The following is a 27,559-nucleotide window of genomic DNA, read 5'->3' as shown; positions in this document are numbered from 1 at the left end:
TTCGGCTGCCAAGAGGTCAAAATTGAAAGAGTTGATTATTGCAGACTCTACCAAACTCCACCGCCAATTTTGGGTCTAAACACTTGAAATTTTAGATGTATGTTACCTGGACACGAGTCAAACATTTTAATATATATATATACATATGCACATAAAGTTATGGACAGTACATAGGTCCCGAGCAAAACCGGGATGAACTGCTAGTATATATATATATATATATATATATATATATATATATATATATATATATATATATATATATATATATATATATATGCGCTAGCAGAGAGGCTCAGTCTGCAGTTCTTAGAGACAAATGAGCCTGTGGGTCCTAAGCTAATAAGATTGTGTTCGATTGGAGAATATCTTTGTCTTGATTTGCAGACCATTATTCATCAGAAACCAACAAGTATGAATGTAATACCTCTCAAAAAATAAAACATCCTTACTTGTTTTAAAATTGATTTGTGGCTTTGTTTGGAAAGAAAATCTTTCTGTTGTTGCAATGACAGACACAACATTATTGACATTGCGACTAGTGTTGGAATAAATGCAGAGTAAGTCGAGCAATAGGCGATTTAGCAGCACTTATTTCACTATGAACTAATACTCGCACAAGCACCGTTTCAGAGAAAGGGGTTCCATTCCCTCTCTAGAAAGAAGATAGCGGAAAGATTAATTTTGAAAATGAGACAATTGTATCAATTAATCAGAGTATGTCCTATTTTCGTTTTATTTTTCAGATTTTCCCTTCCTGATAACAATTTCCGCCCACTGTTTCTATCTCTTCTTGACAACCGTTAACGACGGACAAAATCGACGACGAATACAATCAGTCAACACGTTTCACCTCTTCCCATCCAACAAGTAAACATTAGTCTAAGCAAACTCATTTCATTTCTGATGCGTATAAACGTCATTAGCGACTAGTCATTCTCATCCTGAACTGTCATCCTAGCCACAACGCTCGGTAAGTTTTATTTTTAGTTAGAGTTTATTTTATATGCCAATATATTTAGTTTTAGTTTAAGATTTTTGCCCCCCCTCCCCTATTTTAGATTACTGCTTGTATTTCGTTTAGATGAACATGTATGGATATACACTTTTATTTTACCCTTCAATACTTTCGAATTTTTAAAGCTTCAAAATCACATTCGAATTTCCATTAATATTTCCATCATTCATTCATTCATTAATAATACTTTAAAAAATTTTCATCATTTATTTTTATTATTATTATTAAATAATAATAATAATAATAATAATAATAATAATAATAATAATAATAATAATAAATGATGGGGGAAAAAAAGCTTCACCACTGTTCGCACTAGCTATTCCCTTAGATATATATATTCCTAAAATATTTATATTATAAAATAATACTAGAATTATTGCAATAATTTAATTTTTCATATATATATATATATATATATATATATATATATATATATATATATATATATATATATATATATATATATATATATATATATATATATATTTCTCTCTGTCCGTTCCACTTTTTTTTACGGAAACTACTGGCTTAATCTGGCTGAAATTTTGTATGACTCTTTGTTATGATAAGGTGCAGAGAACTAAGTATTATAGTATTCGTTCGATGCTCAGTTATGGATTAATATGGATTAGTCATTACAATATTACATTTACGTCCTACCTTTCCTCGGAAACAACTGAACTGATCTGGCTGAAATTTATATAGACCTTTGTTATAATAATTTGCAACAAACTGTTATGCGCTCGATGTACAGGAAGAGATTAATAAAATACCACATTTATTCTAGAAGTTCGACATAAAATATCCATTCTAATTCAATATTTTTAATGACTAAATGAAAAAAAAAACAAACAAAAAAGCACCGATGACATTTTACTATAGAATATAAGGTTTATTTCCGAATTTATTTCAGGCGGTAGGTAATTCTGATGTGTTTGTGTGATATGATTTTTTTTTTGTCCAACTACTTGGAAATGTTTTCGTTACAAAAGATAGAAAGGGGTACGTATTTTACTCACTTACATATGCGTGCTGCCATGGAAGTATATATATATATATATATATATATATATATATATATATATATATATATATATATATATATATGAAAATGTTTAAAAAATTAATACAAAAAGTATACAGGTTTATAACTTTTCTTTATTTGTTTTCTATTGGTGATGTGCTGGAATACAAATTGTTATATTTTTTTTACATGAACATATATATTCAATCGTATCTTCGGTCTTCCTCAATACACACACACACACACACACACACACACACACACACACATATATACATATATATATATATATATATATATATATATATATATATATATATATAATATAATATGCTAATCCATCGCATGTCTATACGTACCTTACTACCTTTCACACATTAAAAAACTCGATTTTCCGATCAACAAAAATAATTTGATGTTGCTAAAGTAAAAAATTCTGACTTTACTCATGAGAAAATTAGTTGCTCCAAAATCACAATTTTAAACCAATACACTTCTAAAAGTAACATTCATTTTATTCGTTTAAAGAATCTTCATTTGACAATCATTTTTACGGTAAAACAACAAAACTTGTTTAATACAATTGAATTTTTGTTTAATACCATTGAATTGCCATAATTTTAAATAAAGAAAGAAATGGGAAACATTATCGCTTTATTTTTAAATATGTAGCTGACAATGACAATTACTTTTAAAGGAGAAGAAATAGTAAGTTTTAATAGTATTGATCCTGACGGACATTTAATATTTCCAAAAGATTATTATTATTTACAATAATTACAATTATTTACATGCAGATTAATATAGAAAACATCATGAGGTGATTTTGACGCTTTTGCGAATAGAAAGTAATTGTTAGCTAAAATTAAAACTAATAGACCAAAATCAAATATTATGGTTCATTTGTGTTTATAAATAAAAGACCTCACATTTTAGGAGGAGCCACTAATCTGGAAAAAAAACGACTTTACTGACATGGTATCTTATTTCCGTATAAACCTTTTAGGTTGCTTATGTTTATTTTAAATCTTATTTTTGCATTATTAAAATCTATTATTAAATTAAAACTGAAGTTCAAGAAATCTTGCTTAATTTATTTACCAAATTTAGTGCAAATACGAAATATTTGAACTGGCTGTACTCTTATTATTCTCCATTCTCCGAAACTCTTTAAAATACTTTTGAATGATCCATTTCGCACAATGGTTAGTATTCACTAATGGGTTGGGAACCCAGGGTTCCATTTTCGATTGAATCACACTGGATACTAAAAAAATTGGACTTGATGCTTTCTTGCTTAAACATTCAACGTTATAAAGTGAGGATCAAGGATAAGTGGAGTAATCTTGGTAAAGGATTTGCACCCTCTTCTATGACTCGGTGAAGTAACTAATAAAAAGTGAAGCTTTAAAATACTTAAAAGAAGAATGTCGACAATTGATTTTTTTTCTTAATCTATATAAATAAAATAGTATATGTATGTATGTGTGTGTCTGCGTGAAAATATTTAAACGATAAACTCTTAAACTATTAGCCACATCACACTGAAATTAATATAGGTGTTGGGGTGGGTGGAAAAATTACATTTAAAGCCAGTCGATAGAAGGTAAATAAATGAAAATACACAGAAATATAGAAGTTTGATCTACTCAGACAAAATATGCTAAACATAAAAGCAAGTATACTTAATTAAACAATTATTATAACACTAGCGGGGGTACCTGGCGTTGCCCGAGTGTTTGTTTCCGGGACGGGGGGGGGGAGTTTTAAAAAATGTTATGGTAGGTAAGTAGGAAGGATCAAACCCGGAGTCATGAGTAAAAGTAGGAAAATAAAGTGTGAAAAAAACAAAACAAAAACAAACATCTGCAACGTTAACAGTTCGGCCACCAAGAAAAGTCCATTCCAGTTGTTTAGGAAAAAAAACAAAAAAAAAAACGACTACGGTAGGTCGGCGCGAACGTGAAAATATAATGTGAATTGTCCAGCACGCTAACCACTACGCCACAAAGCACTGCAGCTTAGTTTAGTGATTTTAAATAACTTCACATGAAAGAACTACGAAGCCAAACCGGTGTTCTCTTCTCAACTGTTCCTTGTGAACGATCCCCAAACGGTGTTAAGTGGTGGCAGGGGGAGGAGGAATTTATTAGAGAGAAAATATTTTACCACTTCCATTGATCTTAACCGATTTTGGCCGTGACTTCTCAGCAGAAAAAGTATAGAAATCTAAGATTATCGAGGAATTTGAGAAATAATAAGCCTATAACACACCTCAGATAATGTTCTGCCGTTTGTGCATATTATATTTGCATGAAATATCTTGATTTTTAATCCTATTAAGGTCAAAATCCGACGGGAAAAATGAGTTCATTTTATTTATATAGAGAAGAGAAGAGAAGAGAAGAGAAGAAGAGATAATAGAGAGAAGAATGCATATATTATTATATTTCCAATGGTGAAGTCACATAGACAATATATAGATTAGGAGCTATTGCGGTGGAGATATATACAATGCCATTGAATATTAACCTCCAATATTCCCTCCTTCTTCGCATCCTCAAAGATTCTGGATTTTTCTGATCTTCAACACAATCTTTACCTCGCCGAAGATGGTTACTATCTCGTATACCCCTGGAAATCACAGTACAGGATCTTTACACCTTCTGGATGATACCTCAAATTTGGAGCCTGTTTCAAATGTGACGGATTACCTCTAATCTTCCACTTGAATTATAATTCGTCCGACCTGGCAGAAATATCCCAGAAATAATTGAACTCATCCTGCTCATGCTCTATGGTATCCTTTGTCTATGACTTTTAAATATCTTTTAAATAACTTTTTCAATATGTGTGCTGATAAGCAAAATATATGTTTATTCATAACTTATAATTTGGCTAATTGCATTTCATATCCTTTGATGATATGGGCCATCATTGAAAATCCATGAGTTAAGGAAATAAATGTATTTTTCCAAATATTCCTTGTTTCAAATAAATTCTGAACTTTATATTTTATATATATATATATATATATATATATATATATATATATATATATATATATATATAATATAAAGCTGAATGTGTGTGTGTGTGTGTGTGTGTGTGTGTGTGTGTGTGTGTGTGTGTGTGTGGTCACGAATAGGCTCCTATATGGTTGACTATTTTAAAAAACTGATTACATATAATGATAGAAGATGTATCGAGACACAGGAATGGGTATGTTTGATCTGGCAGAACGATGGCTCATTAAAATTGTGGGGTCTGCGTTCGCGCCTGGTCCACAAAGTATGGAAATAAAAATTTAAAAAAAAAAACGTTTACAAGTGTTTTTGATATAGATGTACATAATAATACTTTGATAAGTATGTTTTAACTTAAATAGGGATGGTATAATAAAATTGTGGGGTCTGCGTTCGCGCCTGGCCTCCATAGAATGGAAATAGGCAGAAACTTTAATAAAGACTTTTCATATCTATCTGCGTAAGTATACTTTGATAATTATGTTTCAGTTTGAAGAAATATGGTATAATAAAATTATAAGGTGTTCGTTAGCACCTGATCTCCATAGAATGGAAATATGTCACAAAGTTTAACAAGATTTTTCAATATAGATCCACAGAATATTGTGATAAGTGTTTCGGTGTGAACAGGTATGGTATAATAAATTATGGGGTTTATCTATTTTATTTTTACTTTCATAATATTTTGCTTTGGTTTTGATACCCCCAAATTCAACCCAAATTTACAACCCTTCCTTTTCATAACCTATCATACTTTCATAAATCAGAGTCCATTTTCTGTAGGCTGTTTTTTTAACTTAGTAAACGACGGGTACTTTTGCTAGTATATATATATATATATATATATATATATATATATATATATATATATATATATATATATATAGAGAGAGAGAGAGAGAGAGAGAGAGAGAGAGGAGTTAACAGAAAAAGAATAAGATTAATTCTTTAAGAGAAGACTTATCGAGATAATGCAAAGCTCAACAAATTGTTTTGGAGCTTATATAGAAATCAATAAAGAAAATGACGATCTATACACATATACTAATATATATATATATATATATATATATATATATATATATATATATGTATGTATGTATATATATATATATATATATATATATATATATATATATATCAATTTATTCATTTATTCAATTAGGGTGATGCATTAGGAGTGTAGGGTAAGTGAGAACTCATTATAGCATGGTTTTTAAAACAATATTTCGATACTGCTTTGCACTCAACAAGGACCTAAAAAACCTTTGCAAATGTCTCCACTCCTCTGCCTTCAAGAACTTTCTCCTACTGTATATTTTCTTTGTTGTCGTATTTACATTTTATTTCTTTCCTGTTTTTCACTTGACTCTTTATATCTTTATATTTTTATATCTATTTTTATATCCATTTTTATTCTCCTATATTTAATAACTTTGAATTTCTTACAACTTTGTTATTTATTATTACTCTATAATTCTTATATTTATATCTATTTATCCGATACTCTTTGTATCTTTATCACCTTATTCTACCATCCATTATCTGCTAACTTATATTTCTTTCTATATTGTATCCCTTATAATTTATATCCTCATATTTATTATCTTACTATTATTCCTAATAATTTATAATTCGTTTGTGTACTGTTATAATTTCAGATACCTCTTCTAAAATATACCGACATAGTATAACTCCTCTATTTTCTGTAAACCTCTTTCATAGCTATAATACGTTGAAATATATATGATTAAATAAGTATCTTCTTTCAATTAAGTGACCCTATACTCTCCCCGAGAATTTAATCCACCATATTGTACACATATATTAAACTCACCATGGCAGATATGCTATACACATACCTTCATTATTTAATAAAAGCACCCAAACAACGTCAATATTTTATCTCTCACTGCACAATTATTTCACTCCTAATGTAACTATTGCAGACATCGCATCTCTATTATGCTACCTACCATCTCATCACCTCTTCTAATGAGAAGCATTAGGCTTCGAAATACCTTGGTATAAAGAGTTCTTACTTACCCTACAACCCTAATTGAATAAATGAATAAATCTATATATTTTTACATCATCAATATATATATATATATATATATATATATATATATATATATATATATATATATATATATATATATATATATATATATATATATATATAAGGGAATTAGAACAACAGTCTAAGGAGCGGAGTTTATTTTAATGTATTTGTGAAAACCGATTTTTAATTATATTATGCAACCGATTTTTAATTATAAATTATGAATCATTTCACTCAATATAAAGTGAACGTGTCTGTGTGTCTGTCTGTCTGTGTACATTTCCCTACGCAATAATTCTGTAAACAGACTCAAAATTTGATATACAGGGTACTGAGATTTTAGAAAATCTATGTGATCGGTTTTCGGCCGGAAAATTGGCTGTTAAGGGGGTCAAAGTTTAACGATTTGACCTTTGAGAACTCTACCAAACTCCTCCGACAATTTTGGGTCTAAACACTTGAAATTTTAGATATAGGTTCCTTGGATATGGATCTAACTTAATAACGTTTTTTGAGCCCAAAACAATAGATTTTAAGGGGTCATAATAGGGGCCAAAGTTTTAAAAAATTGACCTCTGCGGTCTCTACTATATTACTCAGACAATTTCTAATCTAAACATTTAAAATTTTACATAAAGGGTATTCAGAGATAGGGCAAGCTTTTTCATCGGTTTGAGTCGAAAAATTTTAGTTACCAATATATAAATGTATGTATGTATGTTTGCATGTCTGCCCAACAATTTCGACAGAAGCGACGGATTTTCTCAAGATCAGTATCGTTTTGAAGTTCGACCTTTCATACGACAAATACGAAAAATTGGCTAAAAACATTAATATCTTCATTTGAAACTGGGAACCTTTCTACAGTGGGGGGCGCTTTTTTCGCCGATATTTTTTAAAGTCATCCTCTCCTTTCAGTTGTCTAGCTTAAATTTAAAAAAATATCACTTCCGTTTTGGCGGTGGTCGTAACAGCATAGACGTCAGGGGTTTTCCCCCGTTCTTTTCCTCCTTTGCGGTATAGGTTCAAGCCTGTCTTCCTACTACCACTTTCTTTTTTTTTTTTGCTCAACATACGAATCCAAACGCACGGGCAACGCCGGGCTGAAATGCTAGTATATCTATAAAAGTGAAAGTGTCTCTGTGTCTGTCTGTCTGTGTACATTTCCCTACGCAATAACTCAATCAATTTTAAGTCTACAGACTCAAAATTGGATATACAGGGTACTGAGATTTGGGAAAATCTTTGTGATCCGTTTTCGGTCGGAAATTTGGCTGTTAAGGGGTCAAAGTTCAACGACTTGACCTTTGAGAACTCTACCAAACTCCTCCGACAATTTTGGGTCTAAACACTTGAAATTTTAGATATATGTTCATTGACCATGGATATAACTTAATAACTTGATTTAAGCTCCAAACAATAAATGTTGAGGGGTCATAATAGGGGTCAAAATGAAAAAAATTGACCGCATTTTTTTCTTTTTTGCTTAACATAATATCCGGGCAACGCCGGGCCGAAATGCTAATATATATATATATATATATATATATATATATATATATATATATATATATATATGTGTGTGTGTGTGTGTGTGTGTGTGTGTGTGTGTGTGTGTGTGTGTGTGTGTGTACATTTCCCTACGAAATAACTCTGTTAATTTTCAGTCTACAGACTCGAACTTTGATATACAGGGTACTGAGATTTGGAAAAATCGATATGATCGGTTTTTGGCCAAAAATTTGGCTATTAAGGGTTAAAGTTCAAAGATTTGTCCTTTAAGAACTCTACCAAACTCCTCCGACAATTTTGGGTCTACGCACTTAAAATTTTAGATATAGGTTCCTTGGACATGGATCTAACTTAATAACTTGATTTGAGCCCAAAACAATAAATTTTAAGTGGTCATAATAGGGGTCAAAGTTTAAAAAAAAATGACCTCTGCGGTTTCTTCCAAATTACTCAGACAATTTCTGGTCTAAATATTTGAAATTTTACATAAAGGGTATTCAGAGATAGGGCAAGCTTTTTCATCAGTTTGGGTGGAAAATTTTTAGTTACCAATATATAAATGTATGTATGTATGTCTGTTTGCATGTCTGCCTTAAACTTTCAATAGAGGCGACGGATTTTACCAAGATCAGTATCATTTGAAGTTCGACCCTTCAGATGAAAAATACCGAAAATTTGGCTAAAAACATTAATTTTTTCACCCTCAGTTGGGCACTTTACGATAGGGAGGGGTCGCTTTTTTCGCCGATATTTTCGAAAGTAATCCCCTCTTTTCGATTGTCTAGCATTAATTAAAACATACGGCACTATCGGTTTGACAGTGGTCATAACAGTAAAAACGTCACATTTTTTCCCCGGTTCTTTTCCTCCTTTGCGGTACAGGTTCGAGCCTGCCTTCCTACTACCACTTTTTTTTTTTTTTACTCCAAACACCCGGGCAATGCCGGGCTGAAATGATAGTATATATATATATATATATATATATATATATATATATATATATAAAATAGGAGACATTACTTTTTAAAACGCCTCGCGTACAATCCTTTTTATTATATAGTGACGGATTTAAAATGTAAAACATCTAACAATGGTGTATCCAGGTATGTATCTGCCGGTGATGGAAAGGACATATATTCGGTTCTTTTGTAGAGAGATGGTCTCCATAAAGATTTGTGTCTCCGCCCTTCTCGTGGAAAATATTCTCAAATACATATTGGATTCAATTTTAGATTTAATAAAAATTAAAATATTGAATTAAAATCACATATTAAATTAAAATTAATTTAGTAATAAAATTTAAGAAAAAATCGTTTGGATATATTTTTAATATTTCCTGCATAATTTACATTTTTCTTCATACAACTGCCATTGAATGATTTACGGGATTAAAATCAGCATAACATTCATAGAACCGGTTGCCCGATAAAATCTTACGTAAAGGTCATATCGACATATTTTATGAGTCACGCCCTAGAGTTAAAGCGAAACCTGTATGTCATGTATACGTCTTAACGTCCATAGCCAGATACTTTATCAAACCTACATTATCATATATTGGATATTATCGTTATTGCTCTAAATGTTTTTATAGAAAAAATGATTAGGAGAATTGTTTCCCTTTTCACTCCTGGATTTACCCATGTCGCATATTGATAATATTTGTGGAATTTTGTAGACAAATACGAAAAAGGAAACGAAATTAATGTCAAAACTCGACAACTTGCAGTCTTGAAAATTTTGTAAAAGTAAACCCTGTAAATAAGTGCCCTCCAAATAATAATAATAATAATAATAATCATAATAATAATAATAAATAAATAAATAAATAAATAAATAAATACCGTACTTTGGAATAATTGCGCCAAATCCGAGGCTAATTGCGCCAACTAAAAAAAAAAATGCGTGGTTGCCAGAAGAGCACTTTTATCTGGCGCAATTACTCCGGACTTCGCGCAATTACACCCAAAGTACGGTAAAAATAACTATTTTTCATTTTTTTTTTTTTAACAGAGCACTGTCGCCCGTATGGCAGTTGTATGCAATTGACCGAGCCCTGTGCGAGGTGACGTCACGGCAAGGAAGGAAAAGATTATAAAAAGAAGAACGTGTGTATAACGGGGATCACGTTAGAGACGAGCAAAGAAGAACGTGTTAAGCACGATGATCGAAAGCGACAGAGAAATTACCTATAAATAAATGTTCGTAAATATATGTTGGTTATTTCACGGCGGAAAAAAATGGAGTTGAATTCTTTTCTTGCGGTTGTTTCCTTGCAACAAACTCAACATGTTAACAAGCGTGTAAATGTGTACTATGTTACAATTTCACTTAAATTATACTTTTACAACTAAACGTTATAGGACTGTTGCGTGTGAGTCGGCTTTCACCAATTCGTAGTCGGAATCCGTCGATATTAGAAATCATGGCTGCAAATGCAGGGGCATCTATGAGTCGAAAGTGGTAGAGTATCGCTGGGATCGTTAAAGATAAATTTAACGAGATCTCCGATTTACAGAAGGGCTCCACCAAGTCACATCCACATAAATTTTAAAAGCGTGTATAACTTCGGAAAAATAATGACATTTAACAAAGAACTTGAGATCGCTGTACTGGGATAAAATTACAACATTTATTAGCCTATTTAATAAAAAGTAATTAGTCTTTGCTAATGTGTGTCTCGAAGCAAAGGCAAACCGTTATGATTAAAGATTTTCGCGTTGAGAGAGAACACGCGTAGTTATTTTCTGGAGAGAAAATAAAATGATTACTTGTTTAAGTGACATGCGTTTGTGTGTGTGTTCATTACGTATGCAAACAGCAGTTTGAAATAACTTGTTGAAAAGAATTAACTCTCGTTCAATATGGTACTTTCCAAGGGGAGAATTTAGGTGTATGATGCGCGCGAAGGCATGTTAATGGTTTAACATCACAAGGACGGAGTCGGTAGCGATGTTGTTTATTCCTAAAACTGCATCCTAGATTCGTTTGATTTACGTGCACAAAAGCTTATATAGGAGAGTTCTTGAACTTTCTGAACTATTTGCTGTATTGTTACGCGCAAAGCGTAACATAGTTCGTTTATCGCATGTGTGCAGATGGGCACATTACGACGTTGTAAGCTTAGATCTGTTTTCATTAAAACAATATATTAAATAAAAGGGTTATGATGACTGAACTTATGCATTCATAGCCTGAAATTTCATCTCTCTGTTTCAGATATTGACGATGTGAGACTCTAAGAAAGCAACTCCTGCCATGGACGTACATCAGAAGCAGAGATGCGTCATTTAATTCCTGGTAAAATTGCGTTGAGAATAGTAGTGACTATGTAGAAAAATAGATCAAAGAGCACAAATGGTCGCTCATTTTAATTGTACCACTCTCGTCTTTATAAATCTTCAACTTTTTGAGTTTTACTTTTGGACCGACAAAGTTTGCTCTACACACCCATGCACAGCCATTGTTCAGTGCTGGCAAAAGTGCGTTGGGAATGGTAGCGACTGTGTAGGAAAATAAATTCTAAAGCACAAAATTGCGCTCGTTTTATTTGTACTACTCTCGTCTTCGCAGTTCTTCAGTATTTTTTCTTAAAAACATATAGGAACGACCTCAGGTTATTAGTGAAATTGCAGAGAAAAGTGAGGAAGAGTAGTGTTTGAGAGAAAATAGGATGTGAAAGGAAGGGAAAGGAAGTTAGGAAACGTATTATCAAATTAGAGTATATGCACAGGAGAACGTAGAGGAGAGATGTCAGTAGGCTGGACAGGAGATTTAATTTAAATAATATTATTATATTGATGATAACTAGGACTAGAAAAAGAGCTCAGATTATAAGAAAATGTAGAACTAAGTCATAATTACTAGAACTTGTCAACCCAAAAGCTGAGAGGTTTATTTTATGAAGTAAGGGATAATAGGACGTTTGGGTCATCTAGCGGGAATAATTCAGTTATAGACATTTATTTTTAAGTTGCATGAAGTCAAGGTGATTATAGGCGCATAAAATAGATTAAAGAGAAGCCATAGTGTGATATGAACTCTGCGCGTGTTCGTTGATCCCCGTTTGTGGAACCATAAATGCAACTCAGCAGGACTAAGGATACGGGGTGAAAAAATGTGCACTAACCTTAAGTCCCGGTGGCTATATTCTTAGTTCTGTCAACTGGTGGATCCCTAAAATGTAACCAGACGCTTACTGGTTATTTGAAACTACCGCTTCCATACTCTGTGCAAGCAAAACGTGCACAACCCTAAGTTTGTGTGGCAACATTTTTATTTTCGGCTGGCCGTTCATCGTCAGATGCTGCGGTAGAGTTCATCCTTGTTAGATGCTCCAGTGAATGGCTGGCATGCTGCTTTCCTCGGCTGCAATTTGGCGTCGGATTCAGGGTAGATCTGAAATCAACTGGGTTACTCTCAAACTAATATGTAATCAATAATGACTCTAGATATCATTTCTTATGAACAAAAATAATTATTGCATAAAATCATTTTCGATACAGTTCGTACACACAAAAAAGTATTAGCTAAATTCGGGCTTCTCTCGGATTTAAGAAAACAAAATGTTTCTTGGTGCAGAATTCTTTCAACTGAAATCAAACTTTCAATTAACTTTCTTGGTCGAAGGAGAAAGTCGTTCTTTTCATCTTACTCTTTGGGGTGGGCTGGCAGCCCCAAAACTGATATGTCCTGCTTCGAGCCCAGCAAGCAAAGTCCTCTATTTAAAAAAAAACACAATGGTTTTTATTAAACTCTAATTCCAACCACCCAACTCTCTGAGATCATTCTGTTTTCCTCTCTGTCATTTGAAGATTACCCTTTCTCTTTTCCTCTGAATACCCTTTCCCTTCTCTATCTTAACCATATCCCTCTTCAATTCTCTCTCTCTCTCCCCCCCCTCTCTAATTCATTTTCCAAAGAAACTGGCTTGTCAGTCACTTGCCGGGTAGTCCAGCATTTTAATATATAACATTTTGAATAGATGATCCTCCCTTGATTTAGTTTTTTCTATACACTTGATGACTAAAAAGTTCCTTGTAACTGTCTGATTTCATTAGTTATTTAAAATCCATTTTTACCAAACTCAACTAGAAAAACAATCTCCTTTCCGAGTTCCCTTGTTCTAAAGAAATTCCGTTATCAGGTTTATATTTTCCTTTCATTGAAACATATTATTTTTCTGATGGACAGAATTTTATGGGCATCTGTTTTTCTTGACCAAGTGTCAGCATAACCCCCCCCTTAATCGTACCTCATTCTTTTTCATACTCATCTATCTGAGCAAGGTTCCTGGCTTCGTCCGGGACCTTGCTACAGTAGAAGAAATGCGAATTGATTTAATATAGATGCCAGAATGGGGAAAAATGGAGTTGAGTACGCAGAAAAGAGAGTAACAATATCGATTCAGTTCCCAGATATATAACAGTGGCAAAATTAAATAACCGCATGGTTGTTGAATTATGAAAACGGTAGATGATATAAATATAAGAGAGTTATGTCAAGTAGTAGTAATAATAATAATAATAATAATTATAATAATAATAATAATAATAATGCCAACAACAACAACGACGACGACGACGACGACGATGATGATGATGATGATGATGATGATGATGATGATGATGATAATAATAATAGCAGCAGGGTTACGGACAATAAGGAGTATATAGAGTAAATTCGCATACCCAAGATTAGAACAGTCGTTGGACGAGTGATATCGTTCTACGGGTATGTGAAATTATAAAATATGGTAGAACATGAGTTAAATTTAAATTTAATATATTATTAGTAATATTTTTATAAGAGTTGTCAACAAGGTTGTTTTTATATAATAGATGAGCTTGTGTGTATCGTGATAAAAGTGGACGAAAAGTCAAGATGGGCAAGTTTGCTGCATTCACTTATCATGTAGTTTATCGTTTTGTCTGCAGAGTCCGCATTTGCTGTTTTCTTGTGTCTTGTCGATCCTTGCTTTTATGTGGTTGGTTCTAGTCGCGTTATCTTGTTCAGCTGTTATTAGGGATTCAGCTTCTATTAAAATTTCCTTTTTGTAGCCATGTCCAAGCATTTTCGTTAGTCTCATCTTTTGTCATCCTTATTAATCGTCCATGTAGTTGTTTCTCTTCACATTTTTCTTTTATCGTCTTATACCTTGTTTCTTTTGTTTCTGTTTTGTTTGGTTCTTTCATTGTTTTTTGCTGCAGTAATTATTCTTTCAGTATTTTGCATTTTTCTAATTCTTTTATTGTGTCATATACGCAGTCCTCTATATATAGTCTTTTATTTCACATAGTCTATCAGTATCCTCCTTTGGATGTAGTGCATTCTGCATTGTCATGAGTTTCCTCATGACAATGGTCAAGATGTCTCAGTTCTTCTTTGGTCCATCCTATAAATGGCCCAGAATATCTTACTAGTGACACTGCCCATGTGTTTATAGCTTTAATTAGATTTCTACTATATAGTTTCGTTTCGAGGAGTTTTCTTGTTCTGACGTTTTTCCTCGGAGTTTTCATACAGATCATCATCAAAGATTTCTCTTTGAGAATAACATGTATTGTTCTTTGGTGTCTCCTCAGATTTCCAATGCTCTCTAACGCTACCTGATAATCTGCGTTATCGTTATTGATTTTTCGTTGTAAGATTCCACAGCACTTCATATGTATCAAATGATTTCAAGTACGACAACAAAATTGAGTTAAACCCAACATCATTTTGCAATCTGACCAAAGGTACTTTTCTCAGACTTTTGCTTTCTATTGCACTCCTCCAAATCATTAACATATAAACCTTCTTCTGTTTCAGAGGAAAGCACGAAGTCATAAATAAATACAAATATGAAACACCCTGGACAATACTTCTAAGACATAAATGAAAAAGAAACTGATTCAATACAGATCTTTGATGTATTCCGACTTTTACATTAAATTAAGGCCAGAATGAAAGTGAAATTTGAAACTAAAATAGGGAGCATTCCGGAGTCGTATTTTATAGAATGAGGGGGGGGGGCGGCAAATCAAAGAGTATGGCAATCAAGTAAGCAGAAATTAAGGGAGATGGTTGCATAAAGAATATAAGGCGGTGGGAAGGAATAAAAAAAAATTTAAATGATATATAAACAAATATTTTTTGTATAAATGATACATGAACAAAAAAAAATGTTTTAAATGATATATAAACCAGAAATGTTTTTAATAATATATAATCAAAAACATTTTTAAAATGATATATAAACAAATTTTTTTAAATGATATATATAACAAAAAAAAAATCTTTTAAAAAGATATATAAACAGATTTTTTTTTAAAATGATATATAAAAAAATTTTTTTTATAAATGATATATAAACAAAAAAAAATTTTTTAAATGATATAAAATCTTTTTAATGATATATAAACAAAAACATTTTTAAAATGATATATAAACAAAAAATGTTTTTTAAAGGATATATAAAAATTTTTAATCATATGTAAACAAAATAAATTTTTTAAATGATATATAAACAAAATAGTTTATAAAAGATATATAAACAAAAAGTTTTTTAAAATGATATATAAACAAAAAGTTTTTTTAAAATGATATATAAACAAAATGTTTTTAAAATGATATATAAACAAAATGTTTTTTAAATGATATATAAACAAACATTTTCTTTTAAAATGATATATAAACAAAATATTTTTTTTAAAATGATATATAAACAAAAAATTTTTTTTAATGATATATAAACAAAAAATGTTTAAAAATGATATATAAACAAAAAAATTTTTAAATGATATATAAACAAATTTTTTAAATGATATATAAACAAAAATTTTCTTTTAAAATGATATATAAACAAAATATTTTTTAAAAATGATATATAAACAAAATATTTTTTTAAAATGATATATAAACAAAAAAGTTTTTTAATGATATATAAACAAAATTTTAAAAAATGATATATAAACAAAAAATATTTTTTAAAATGATATATAAACAAAAAAAGTTTTTTAATGATATATAAACAAAATTAAAAAAAATGATATATAAACAAAAAAAGGGATATCAAACAATAAAGCAGAAACATATAAAAAAATTACAAATGCAAGCAAAACATGAAGAAAATAGCGATAAAAAGTAAATAATGAAGAAAAAAATATCTTTTGGCGCGTAAAATTAAACGCAATCTTTAAAAAAATTAGAAAGTTCAATAATGTCGATGCACAAATTGACCCACGATGAACATATAGGGGGAAAATATCCTGTTCTACTAATGGTCCAGTCATTCGGCAGATAAGTCCACTCGTTCGAAATAGTCTTTTTTAAATTGCACATACATATGACGATGTGAAAAATTCCATATATTGAATAATTTGTACATTCAAATTTATAATATAACTTATTACCGAACAAAAGTGAGAAAAACAGACTCCAATATCGACGCAACAGATGGAAATTCAAATGGACTATATATCCCGTCTTTGTAAAACATATGTATTCAAACATGTCAAGCTTTGGAAATGGATTACTAGAGAACAATTTCGAATCGACACAAAGGTTCAGATAAAAGTTTCCATCGGATTCACATTTTCGTTTGAGTGAAGTCAAATAATAATTAAGGCAAATAATAATTAAGGCAAATAATAATTAAGTCAAATAATAATTAAGGCAAATAATAATTAAGGCAAATAATAATAAAGTCAAATAATAATTAAGGCAAATAATAATTAAGTCAAATAATAATTAAGGCAAATAATAATTAAGTCAAATAATAATTAAGGCAAATAATAATTAAGGCAAATAATAATTAAGACAAATAATAATTAAGTCAAATAATAATTAAGTCAAATAATAATTAAGACAAATAATAATTAAGTCAAATAATAATTAAGGCAAATAATAATAAAGTCAAATAATAATTAAGACAAATAATAATTAAGACAAATAATAATTAAGGCAAATAATAATTAAGGCAAATAATAATAAAGTCAAATAATAATTAAGGCAAATAATAATTAAGTCAAATAATAATTAAGGCAAATAATAATTAAGTCAAATAATAATTAAGGCAAATAATAATTAAGGCAAATAATAATTAAGACAAATAATAATTAAGGCAAATAATAATTAAGCCAAATAATAATTAAGGCAAATAATAATTAAGGCAAATAATAATTAAGACAAATAATAATTAAGGCAAATAATAATTAAGCCAAATAATAATTAAGACAAATAATAATAAAGTCAAATAATAATTAAGGCAAATAATAATTAAGTCAAATAATAATTAAGGCAAATAATAATTAAGGCAAATAATAATTAAGACAAATAATAATTAAGGCAAATAATAATTAAGGCAAATAATAATTTAGTCAAATATTAATTAAGACAAATAAATATTAAGACAAATAATAATTAAGGCAAATAATAATTAAGGCAAATAATAATTAAGACAAATAATAATTAATGCAAATAATAATCAAGACAAATAATAATTAAGTCAAATAATAATTAAGACAAATAATAATTAAGACAAATAATAATTAAGACAAATAATAATTAAGGCAAATAATAATTAAGACAAATAATAATTAAGGCAAACAATAATTAAGGCAAATAATAATCAAGACCAATAATAATTAAGACAAATAATAATTAAGGCAAATAATAATTAAGCCAAAATTATTATAAAAAGGAAGTAGAATAAATAAAAATAAAAAGGAAAAAAGGTTATAAATATATATTTATGTATAAAGTTGATTATATATATATATATATATATATATATATATATATATATATATATATATATATATATATATATGCCTACTTATATAAAAAACACTTTGTCTATATGTGTTTGTCTTTGTGTATATGCCTGTGTGATAATCTCCAAAACGGCTGGGCCGATCTTTTTAAAATTTTACATAAATGTACTTTCTGTGTCTGGGAGTGTTTTGTATCGTAATGTTTCCGATAAGTATTCAAAATCAAGAATCAATTAAAGAAAGAGCAGTTCTATTTTGATCAAAGTTAACACCCTAACACCACAAGTGCATTTTAGAAGTTTTATCATCGCACAAGGAGAAAGATCCAGCGCATGGAATCAACAGTAGAGTGTTTTGTAAGACAGGGACGTGTTGGAAGTGAATGTTTCTGTTTAGAACACAATGAAAGCATGATACTTGACTTTTGCATTTTAAACTTTAATTATAAAATTATTTTATAAAATCAACAGTAGGTTTTCTACAGTGCAATGTAGACTACAATGTTCTGGTGACTACGTTACTGCAGAAAGGCATGTGAAGCTTCCCATTGGTGCACCGCGGGGAATCCCTGCCTAGAGCAACGGAAATAATGCAAACTGATAGCAAAAACAGCAATCAATTTGAACGTCGTCTGACGATAATTGGGCTCATCATATCAGCAATTATATTGTCAATCGATTTGATTGAAAGATGGTCATTCATCGATTTCGAAGATATTTAAGATATTTGAAGTATGGAACATTCGTTGATCCTCATTCCATCCCGGGCAACGTCTGGTCTCTACGCTGATGATTATATAATCTTCTATTTAAACGGGTATGGCTTTTTACATTGTCTACATTGTTATTTCTTCCAGGGATATTAATTTAATATTTTAAATATTTTCTAAAATTTGTAGTAATTGCTAAAAAATACATTTTATTCTAATTACATTTTCTTCACTTTTTCAGAGTTCAGATGGAAATCTCCAGAACTATGAGTTAACAATCAGACCCGGAAATATCACATACCTTATTTTCTACAAGCATCGTCAGATACGAGAATGTTAAAGATCGTAGTTTTCGTTAAAAATGCTTTATTTGTAGGAAGCATTATTGTTTTCTCCGGCCTTGTTGACTGTTATGTTAACACAAATTTAATCGGCGAAACGCTAAAACCGGCTAAACGTAATGCGGACATTGAGAAAAGTGACAAGCGAATTAAAATAAATTTATTATCAGCAAAAGTTGGTGCAAAACTTACAAGGAAGCGAATCAAAAACCAATTCTATGGAAATCAAACGTGCAAGAAAAAGTGGAGAAAAGACGAACTGTATTCAACGAAAAGCTTATTATGCTTTCTAGACAATGAGTGCCGGTTATTTCGCGATTGCTGTCGCGATAATATTCACCTCAAACCAGCAATGTCACGAAACATGTATCAGTGTACTGACATCGAACACTTTGAACGCAAGTCTGTTTACACGGTAGTTAAATGTCCAGAATATTTTCATGGCAACCCATTTATAAAGAATGGCTGCGAAAGAGGTAACCAGAAACAATCCAGAAACCAATTATTGGCCGTTCCTGTGACAGGATTGTATGATGGCCGCATTTATGCCAACTTCAACTGTGCCCAATGTCACCGAATGCCCTTTATATTTTGGAGCGTAAACATCCACTGTTCGAAACTTGACAAAACTGCACCAAAATCTGGCATTGACTTAACTTTAAAGCATTTTCGTAGAGCAAAGAGTTGTGTGACTTCGTACGAACCCCCATCACACCAAGAAGATGCAAGCTGTGAATCGTACATTGCAACGTGTCCGCCAATTTCGAACAAGGTTAAGCAGAAAGAGCGCTTATTGAATAAGATACACACCGAATGCCTGACTCGCCCACTTGATAAAGTTTACTCGTCGAAGAAAAGAACTTATAAAAATGTGTTCTGTGCTTTGTGTAATGGAGAAAATTTAAACAATTTAGATTGTCTTTTAGTAAATACAAACTTATTCGAAGATTGGCCGTTATCTTTTACAGTGTTATTCGATTTTAATGTGGGACTTATTTTTGATTTTAGACACGACACCACCGGCCATCAGCACATTCAGCAATTAAACCAAACTACAAAAGCAGAAAATAACAGATGCCAAGATGGATACATGTATGATTTTTTTTCCGAAAAATGCCGGAAAGTAGATTTTCATATCCCAAATCTAAGTTCTTTAACCGAGGGCATTGCTTGGAAGAATAATACGTCCAATGAATGCGACTCGTTTAAGCTTTTCAACTCAAAGGAAATCGAATGGGTCGAAGATATTATCGAATTGAAATCGACCCAAGAAACTGTTGACACGTCTTCCTATTTCATCAATGGTTCCTCTGTTTACGTGTGTCTAAACAAATTATCAAACTATCTCGATTCACTTATTAGCAATAAAAGCACTTCCGGTTCAACAGAAATATTGCAAACTGATAACGGTAATCAATTTGAACGTCGTGTGACGACGATTGGACTCATCATATCATCAGTCACACTGTTAATCGCTTTGCTAATGGTCGCATTTATTAAAAACATGCAAAAATTACCAGGAAAGATGATGATGTCATTGATGATAGCGATCTTAGTTGCTGATACGTTATTCTTGTTGACAGGATTTGCACGCTCCTCCAAAATCGCCTGTATATTGCTGGCAGTCATTTTGCATTACTCCCTACTAGCAAGTTTCTTTTGGAATAATGTCATGTCATATGACGCCTGGAACACGTTTTCCAAATTGCACCCGAAAAATAGAAAGACGCGGACATTTCGATACTATTCGCTTTATGCTTGGTCCGTTCCACTCCTTATTGTCGGATGCTCTTTGACTGTCGATCTTCTTTCCTGCTATCACATTCTTGAATCTCCGTGGACATTTCTTGTGCCTCATTATGGACATCAATTATGTTGGATTAGCAATCGATTTGCTCTAATAATATTTTTCGCTCTTCCCATTTTCATTATAACAATTGCCAACGTCTGCTTCTTTATATTGACCTCTAAGGCAATCTATCGATCGGATCGATACTCCTCCAATTATTTCTCTTGTAAAGAAAGAGCCTCTTTTGGAATCTATGTAAAACTTTGTGTCATTATGGGTCTCACTTGGATCTTCTCTTTCCTTTATCCTTATACGCAATTGGAAGTTTTTCGTTATATTTCACTTTTTCTCAATTCCTTCCAAGGCTTCTTTATCGGTTGCATCTTTCTTTTCTCCAGAAACGTTAGACGTCTTCTACATCATCAATTCCCGAAACGAATGACTCTTCGGATGATACATTCGTCTTCAGCAAAATTAATATCATCTCTAAAAGCCTCTTCCCAATCATATTAATTCTAACACAAACAAATAAGACCACTTTATGTTACGATATTATGTTGTATATGTGTGCTCCGTGATTAGCTTATTGGCTTTAGTTTGGATTTCTCGCGTGTTGGCTGTCATAGATGGAAATCGCATTGAAATAAATTGATGACTACCAACGATTTAGTACATTTCGTGTTAAAATTCATAACACAAAAAAGATATTTAAAAAGAAGACATGATTTAAAAAATCATTTCTATTTAAATAATCTTACAAATCTAACGCAAAACCAAAAGTACAGGATGATGCCACTCCTCCTAAAAATCCCACCCATATAAATCGTTAATAAAATTCACAATCCTTCTTGCAATCTGACCATATTTGGTACAAATAAACATACGTCTATGACCGACTTGTCCGCCAAGTCTCACTAATAAATTTCCAATAGTCTTTGTTTTATCGTTATTTAATATAATTCAATAACTTAAGCGTTATTTCTTCTGTCCGTCACACCAATAATTTCCTGCGCAAGTTTGACACTGTTGTCCAAACTTCCAACTTCCAAACTTGTGTATCCGTAACGCACCTTTGCTAAGTCAACTAATTTCTTCGAAATCCAACTTCAAAATAAACGTGCCCTCTAAAAAATCAACCCTCTTTTATCTCCAACCAGGAGCATCTCATTTGCATATCGGGTGGTCACATTGCAGGCATATAAAGAGATAAGGCAGCCATTTTTGTTTCTTTCTTCTTCATTCATTTCGTTCCACGACCGACCCGTTGAATTATACACACGTGCTAATTAGATAAGTCACGCGTTTCCCTACATTCAATAATATACGAGACATCAATAAGAGGTGTTATACTGAATAGGCGTCACAATCACTGGACCATTGATTGTCAATATTTTTATTTGTGGCGTTATCACAAACACAACGTGTAACAAAATAATCTTATTCATCAAGTGAAGATGGATATTATACCAAAATCAGTACCAAGAGTGTGTCAAAGTTATTGACAATTGCAAAATCGTTCTATCTAGATGTGCTTAAACGGCAATAGGACAATTATTGTTGCACATTATAGAAAAGGCATTGGATTGTTAAAAATAGAAGCGTTGGAATCAATGCATCACCCTAGAAGGAGACTACGTCGATGAATGAAGTTAGATTTTGCTTATAATTTTTTTTTTTTATGAATTAGTCCCCTAACTTATTGAGTGATAAAAAGAGTATAAAGTGGATACTGGGTTTACTTTCAGCGGCTGCGTAACTCTTACTCCCTCATTTTGTCCTCTAGTCCTAACATTCCAGGAACGATGTTTCTGGCACAGAGGGAAAGATTGTTGTTTTCTATATCAGAATCTATTTAGCTAACACTTATCGTTAACAAGGTTTTGACCTTGAAGTAGTATTTTTTAGCTTCTTACATCAAGTGGCTTCATGCCTTGTCTAGAGCGATTCCTTATATATATATATATATACATATTGTTATTATTATATTATTATATATCTATTTTACTAGTGTATATATTATTATATATTTATTTTACTAGTGCATATATATATATATATATATATATATATATATATATATATATATACACTAGTCTAGTATGGCCTGTTGGATAATCTATTGAGAGGAGTAAAGATTGTTGAAATAAAGAAAAAGTTAGTTGCAAAGTGAGTAAAATTTTAAATATCAAAAAGAAAATTAAAACCTTTTTGTTTTCTCTCTCCTCAGCTGTTAGTTAAATAGTAACAATACTTGTAGTGATATTGTTTATAATGGATAATTCCTATCGTCTGTTTTATGGTTACTTTTGTTACCTTTGATAGTAGATAAACAGCGAGAGAGAGAGAGTAAGAAGGAGGAGGGATAGAAAGAGAAGGGAAGGGGAGAGATATAGAAGTGGGGGTGATAAAGACTTGAGAAAATAAGAGCAGGAAAGTGAGATAACCAACATACGCTGAGAATGATCAATATTAATATGAGATGGATGACTTAAAGAGCAAATTGTATATTTAAAATACTAAAATCAATGATTATTTTCTTATATAATTCAATCCCCAAACCAAGGAATATTTTAAAATATATTTTAATCTTCTATTTGATAATCGATTACCATCGACTGTTAGCATAAAGAGAAAAGGACGAAATGAGAATGATAGATAACATATATAACAAGAGTGAGTATGGACTCCAAAACATACAGTGAGAGAGTGAAAATGATAGACTTACACTTAGCAAGGCATGGTTTAGTCAATGATTTAATTCAAAATTGCAATTAATTAGAACGATTTAAATGCCATTTAAAAAAAAATAACCCAATCCCACAACTGGGGCATATTTTAGATATTTAGATAAAAACATTTTTAAGGAAACATACATTAATTAAGTCAGCTTTAAAGCTATTGTAATTTATCCGAACAACATACTATAGTCTCATGGAGTAACCATTCATCAGAAAGAAGTCTTTTATGATTTAAATTTTAAAAAATTGAATCAAAAATCAAAACCAACAGAAAATGATGCAACGACATTATTTTGCTTGCTAAGAGTGTTTTTATAAATTTTAATGTTTTATTCTTGTTATTTTTGTAAGGTTCTGTCAGTAAATAAATTGATTCCATTTATGTTTGCAAGGTCTGCTGTCTGCATTAGTTTTGGTTTCTGAATTCATGCATGAATGAACGCTTTTGAGAAATTAATTTTTTGATTATATATATATATATATATATATATATATATATATATATATATATATATATATATATATACTGCATATGAATGATCAATTATGAAATATGATAATTGTGTACTTACTTTTATAATCATCTCCTTTTTGGTTTAAATTTATTGCTATATGAACAATTGCTAAATTATATTAACCCGGTATATTAACCCAGAACAATACAAATTTGTCTATATATATATATATATATATATATATATATATATATATATATATATATATATATATATATATATATATACACATATATACATATATATATAAGGAGCAATTAGTTAATAAAACATGTTAAAAGCACTTAGAAAAAGAATTAAACACATATCACATTTGATGGGGAAACATAAAATATATATATGTATATATATGTGTGCGTGTGTGTGTGTGTGTGTGTGTAAACGTAAAACCAATATATTTTTAAGAAGTTTAAAAAGTGCTCAATACATAGTAGAGATTTTTTAAATAAACTTTATATAAACATTAAAAAAGTATATGCAAATTAATTTGCATTTCTGTGCTAACTAACAAACATTTAAAGTGGGCTAAAATTTACAAAAAATGACTAATGACATTCGCCTCTTTCCGTATGCACATACACATTGGAGAATGGAAAGTGTCAGTCACGTACATATGAATACGTACATGCAAACAATGAATAACACAGACATAAACACTGAATAACATACAAACAATGAATAATACACATACAAACAATGGATAACACACATACAAACAATGAATAACATACATACAAAAAATAAATAACACTAATAAAAACAATGAATAACACACAAACAAACAATGAATAACACACAAACAAACAATGAATAAAACACATACAAACAATGAATAACACACATACAAACAACGAATAACACACATACAAACAATGAATAACACACATACAAACAATGAATAACACATACAAACAATGAATAACACACATACAAACAATGAATAACACATACAAACAATGAATAACACACATAAAAACTATGAATAACACACATAAAAACAATGAATAACGCACATACAAACAATGAATAAAACAAATACAAACAATGAATAACACACATACAAACAATGAATAACACATACAAACAATGATTAACACACATACAAACAATGAATAACACATACAAACAATGAATAACACATAAAAACAATAAATAACACACATACAAACAATGAATAACACATACAAACAATGAATAACACACACAAAAACAATGAATAACACACATAAAAACAATGAATAACATACAGTGACACAATGAACAATACATAAAAACAATGAATAACACACAAACAAACAATGAATAACACTCATACAAACAATGAATAACACATATACAAACAATAAATAACACATACAAACAATGAATAACACATACAAACAATGAATAACACACATACAAACAATGAATAACACATAAAAACAATGAATAACACATACAAACAATGAATAACACACATACAAACAATGAATAAAAAACAAAAAAACAATGAATAACACACATAAAAACAATAAATAACACATACAAACAATGAATGACACACATACAAACAAGGAATAACACACATACAAATAATGAATCACACATACAAACAATGAATTACACATACAAACAATGAATAACATACAGTGAAACAATGAACAATACATAAAAACAATGAATAACACACATACAAACAATGAATAACACACAAACAAACAATGAATAACACACATACAAACAATGAATAACACACATACAAACAATGAATAACACACAAACAAACAATGAATAACACACAAACAAACAATGAATAACGCACATACAAACAATGAATAACACATACAAACAATGAATAAAACACATACAAACAATGAATAACACACATAAAAATAATGAATAACACACATACAAGCAATGAATAACACACATACAAACAATGAATGACACACATTAAAACAATGAATAACACACATACAAACAATGAATTACACATACAAACAATAAATAACACACATACAAACAATGAATAACACACAGTGAAACAATGAATAACACACATAAAAACAATGAATAACACATGCAAACAATGAATAACACACATACAAACAATGAATAACACACATAAAAACAATGAATAACACACATACAAACAATGAATAACACACATACAAACAATGAATAACACACATACAAACAATGAATTACACATACAAACAATGAATAACACACAGACAACCAATGAATAACACACATATAAACAATGAATAACACACATACAAACAATGGATAACACACATAAAAACAATGAATAACACACATAAAAACAATGAATAACACACAAACAAACAATGAATAACACACATACAAACAATGAATAACACACATAAAAACAATGAATAACACACATAAAAACAATGAATAACACACATACAAACAATGAATAACACACATACAAACAATGAATAACACACATACAAACAATGAATTACACATACAAACAATGAATAACACACAGACAACCAATGAATAACACACATATAAACAATGAATAACACACATACAAACAATGGATAACACACATAAAAACAATGAATAACACACATAAAAACAATGAATAACACACAAACAAACAATGAATAACACACATACAAACAATGAATTACACATACAAACAATGAATAACACACAGTGAAACAATGAATAATATACATACAAACAATGAATAACACACATACTAACAATGAATAACACACATAAAAACAATGAATAACACACATACAAACAATGAATAATACACATACAAACAATGAATAACACATACAAACAATGAATAACACACATAAAATCAATGAATAACACACATACAAACAATGAATAACACACATACAAACAATGAATAACACACATACAAACAATGAATAACACACATACAAACAACGAATAACACACATACAAACAATGAATAACACACATACAAACAATGTATAACACACATAAAAACAATGAATAATACACATACAAACAATGAATTACACATACAAACAATGAATAACACACATACAAACAATGAATAACACACATA

At 30.3% G+C, this 27,559-nt stretch overlaps 1 protein-coding gene across 1 annotated transcript; it reads left to right on the top strand.

Moving 5' to 3' along the window:
- Nucleotides 1-303: 303 nt before the first annotated feature.
- Nucleotides 304-24,371, top strand: LOC145293797 (uncharacterized). The gene is made up of 2 exons (XM_080140365.1): nucleotides 304-973; nucleotides 19,354-24,371. Exon 2 carries the CDS (start codon nucleotides 19,446-19,448, stop codon nucleotides 21,753-21,755), a length of 2,310 nt encoding a protein of 769 aa, XP_079996491.1. The 5' UTR covers nucleotides 304-973; nucleotides 19,354-19,445; the 3' UTR covers nucleotides 21,756-24,371.
- The last annotated feature ends 3,188 nt before the right edge of the window (nucleotides 24,372-27,559 follow it).

The sequence above is a fragment of the Euprymna scolopes genome, chromosome 15 (assembly GCF_053919585.1).
Source record: "Euprymna scolopes isolate OS-2025 chromosome 15, ASM5391958v1, whole genome shotgun sequence".
NCBI classification, from domain to species: Eukaryota; Metazoa; Mollusca; class Cephalopoda; order Sepiida; family Sepiolidae; genus Euprymna; species Euprymna scolopes.
The sequence above is the reverse complement of the archived record's forward strand: the minus strand, read 5'-3'. Positions and strand labels throughout refer to the sequence as shown.

Bases quoted from the DNA above. Each gene is read 5' to 3' on its own strand.
- LOC145293797 (XM_080140365.1), top strand. From the start codon at position 19,446: ATGTTAAAGATCGTAGTTTTCGTTAAAAATGCTTTATTTGTAGGAAGC.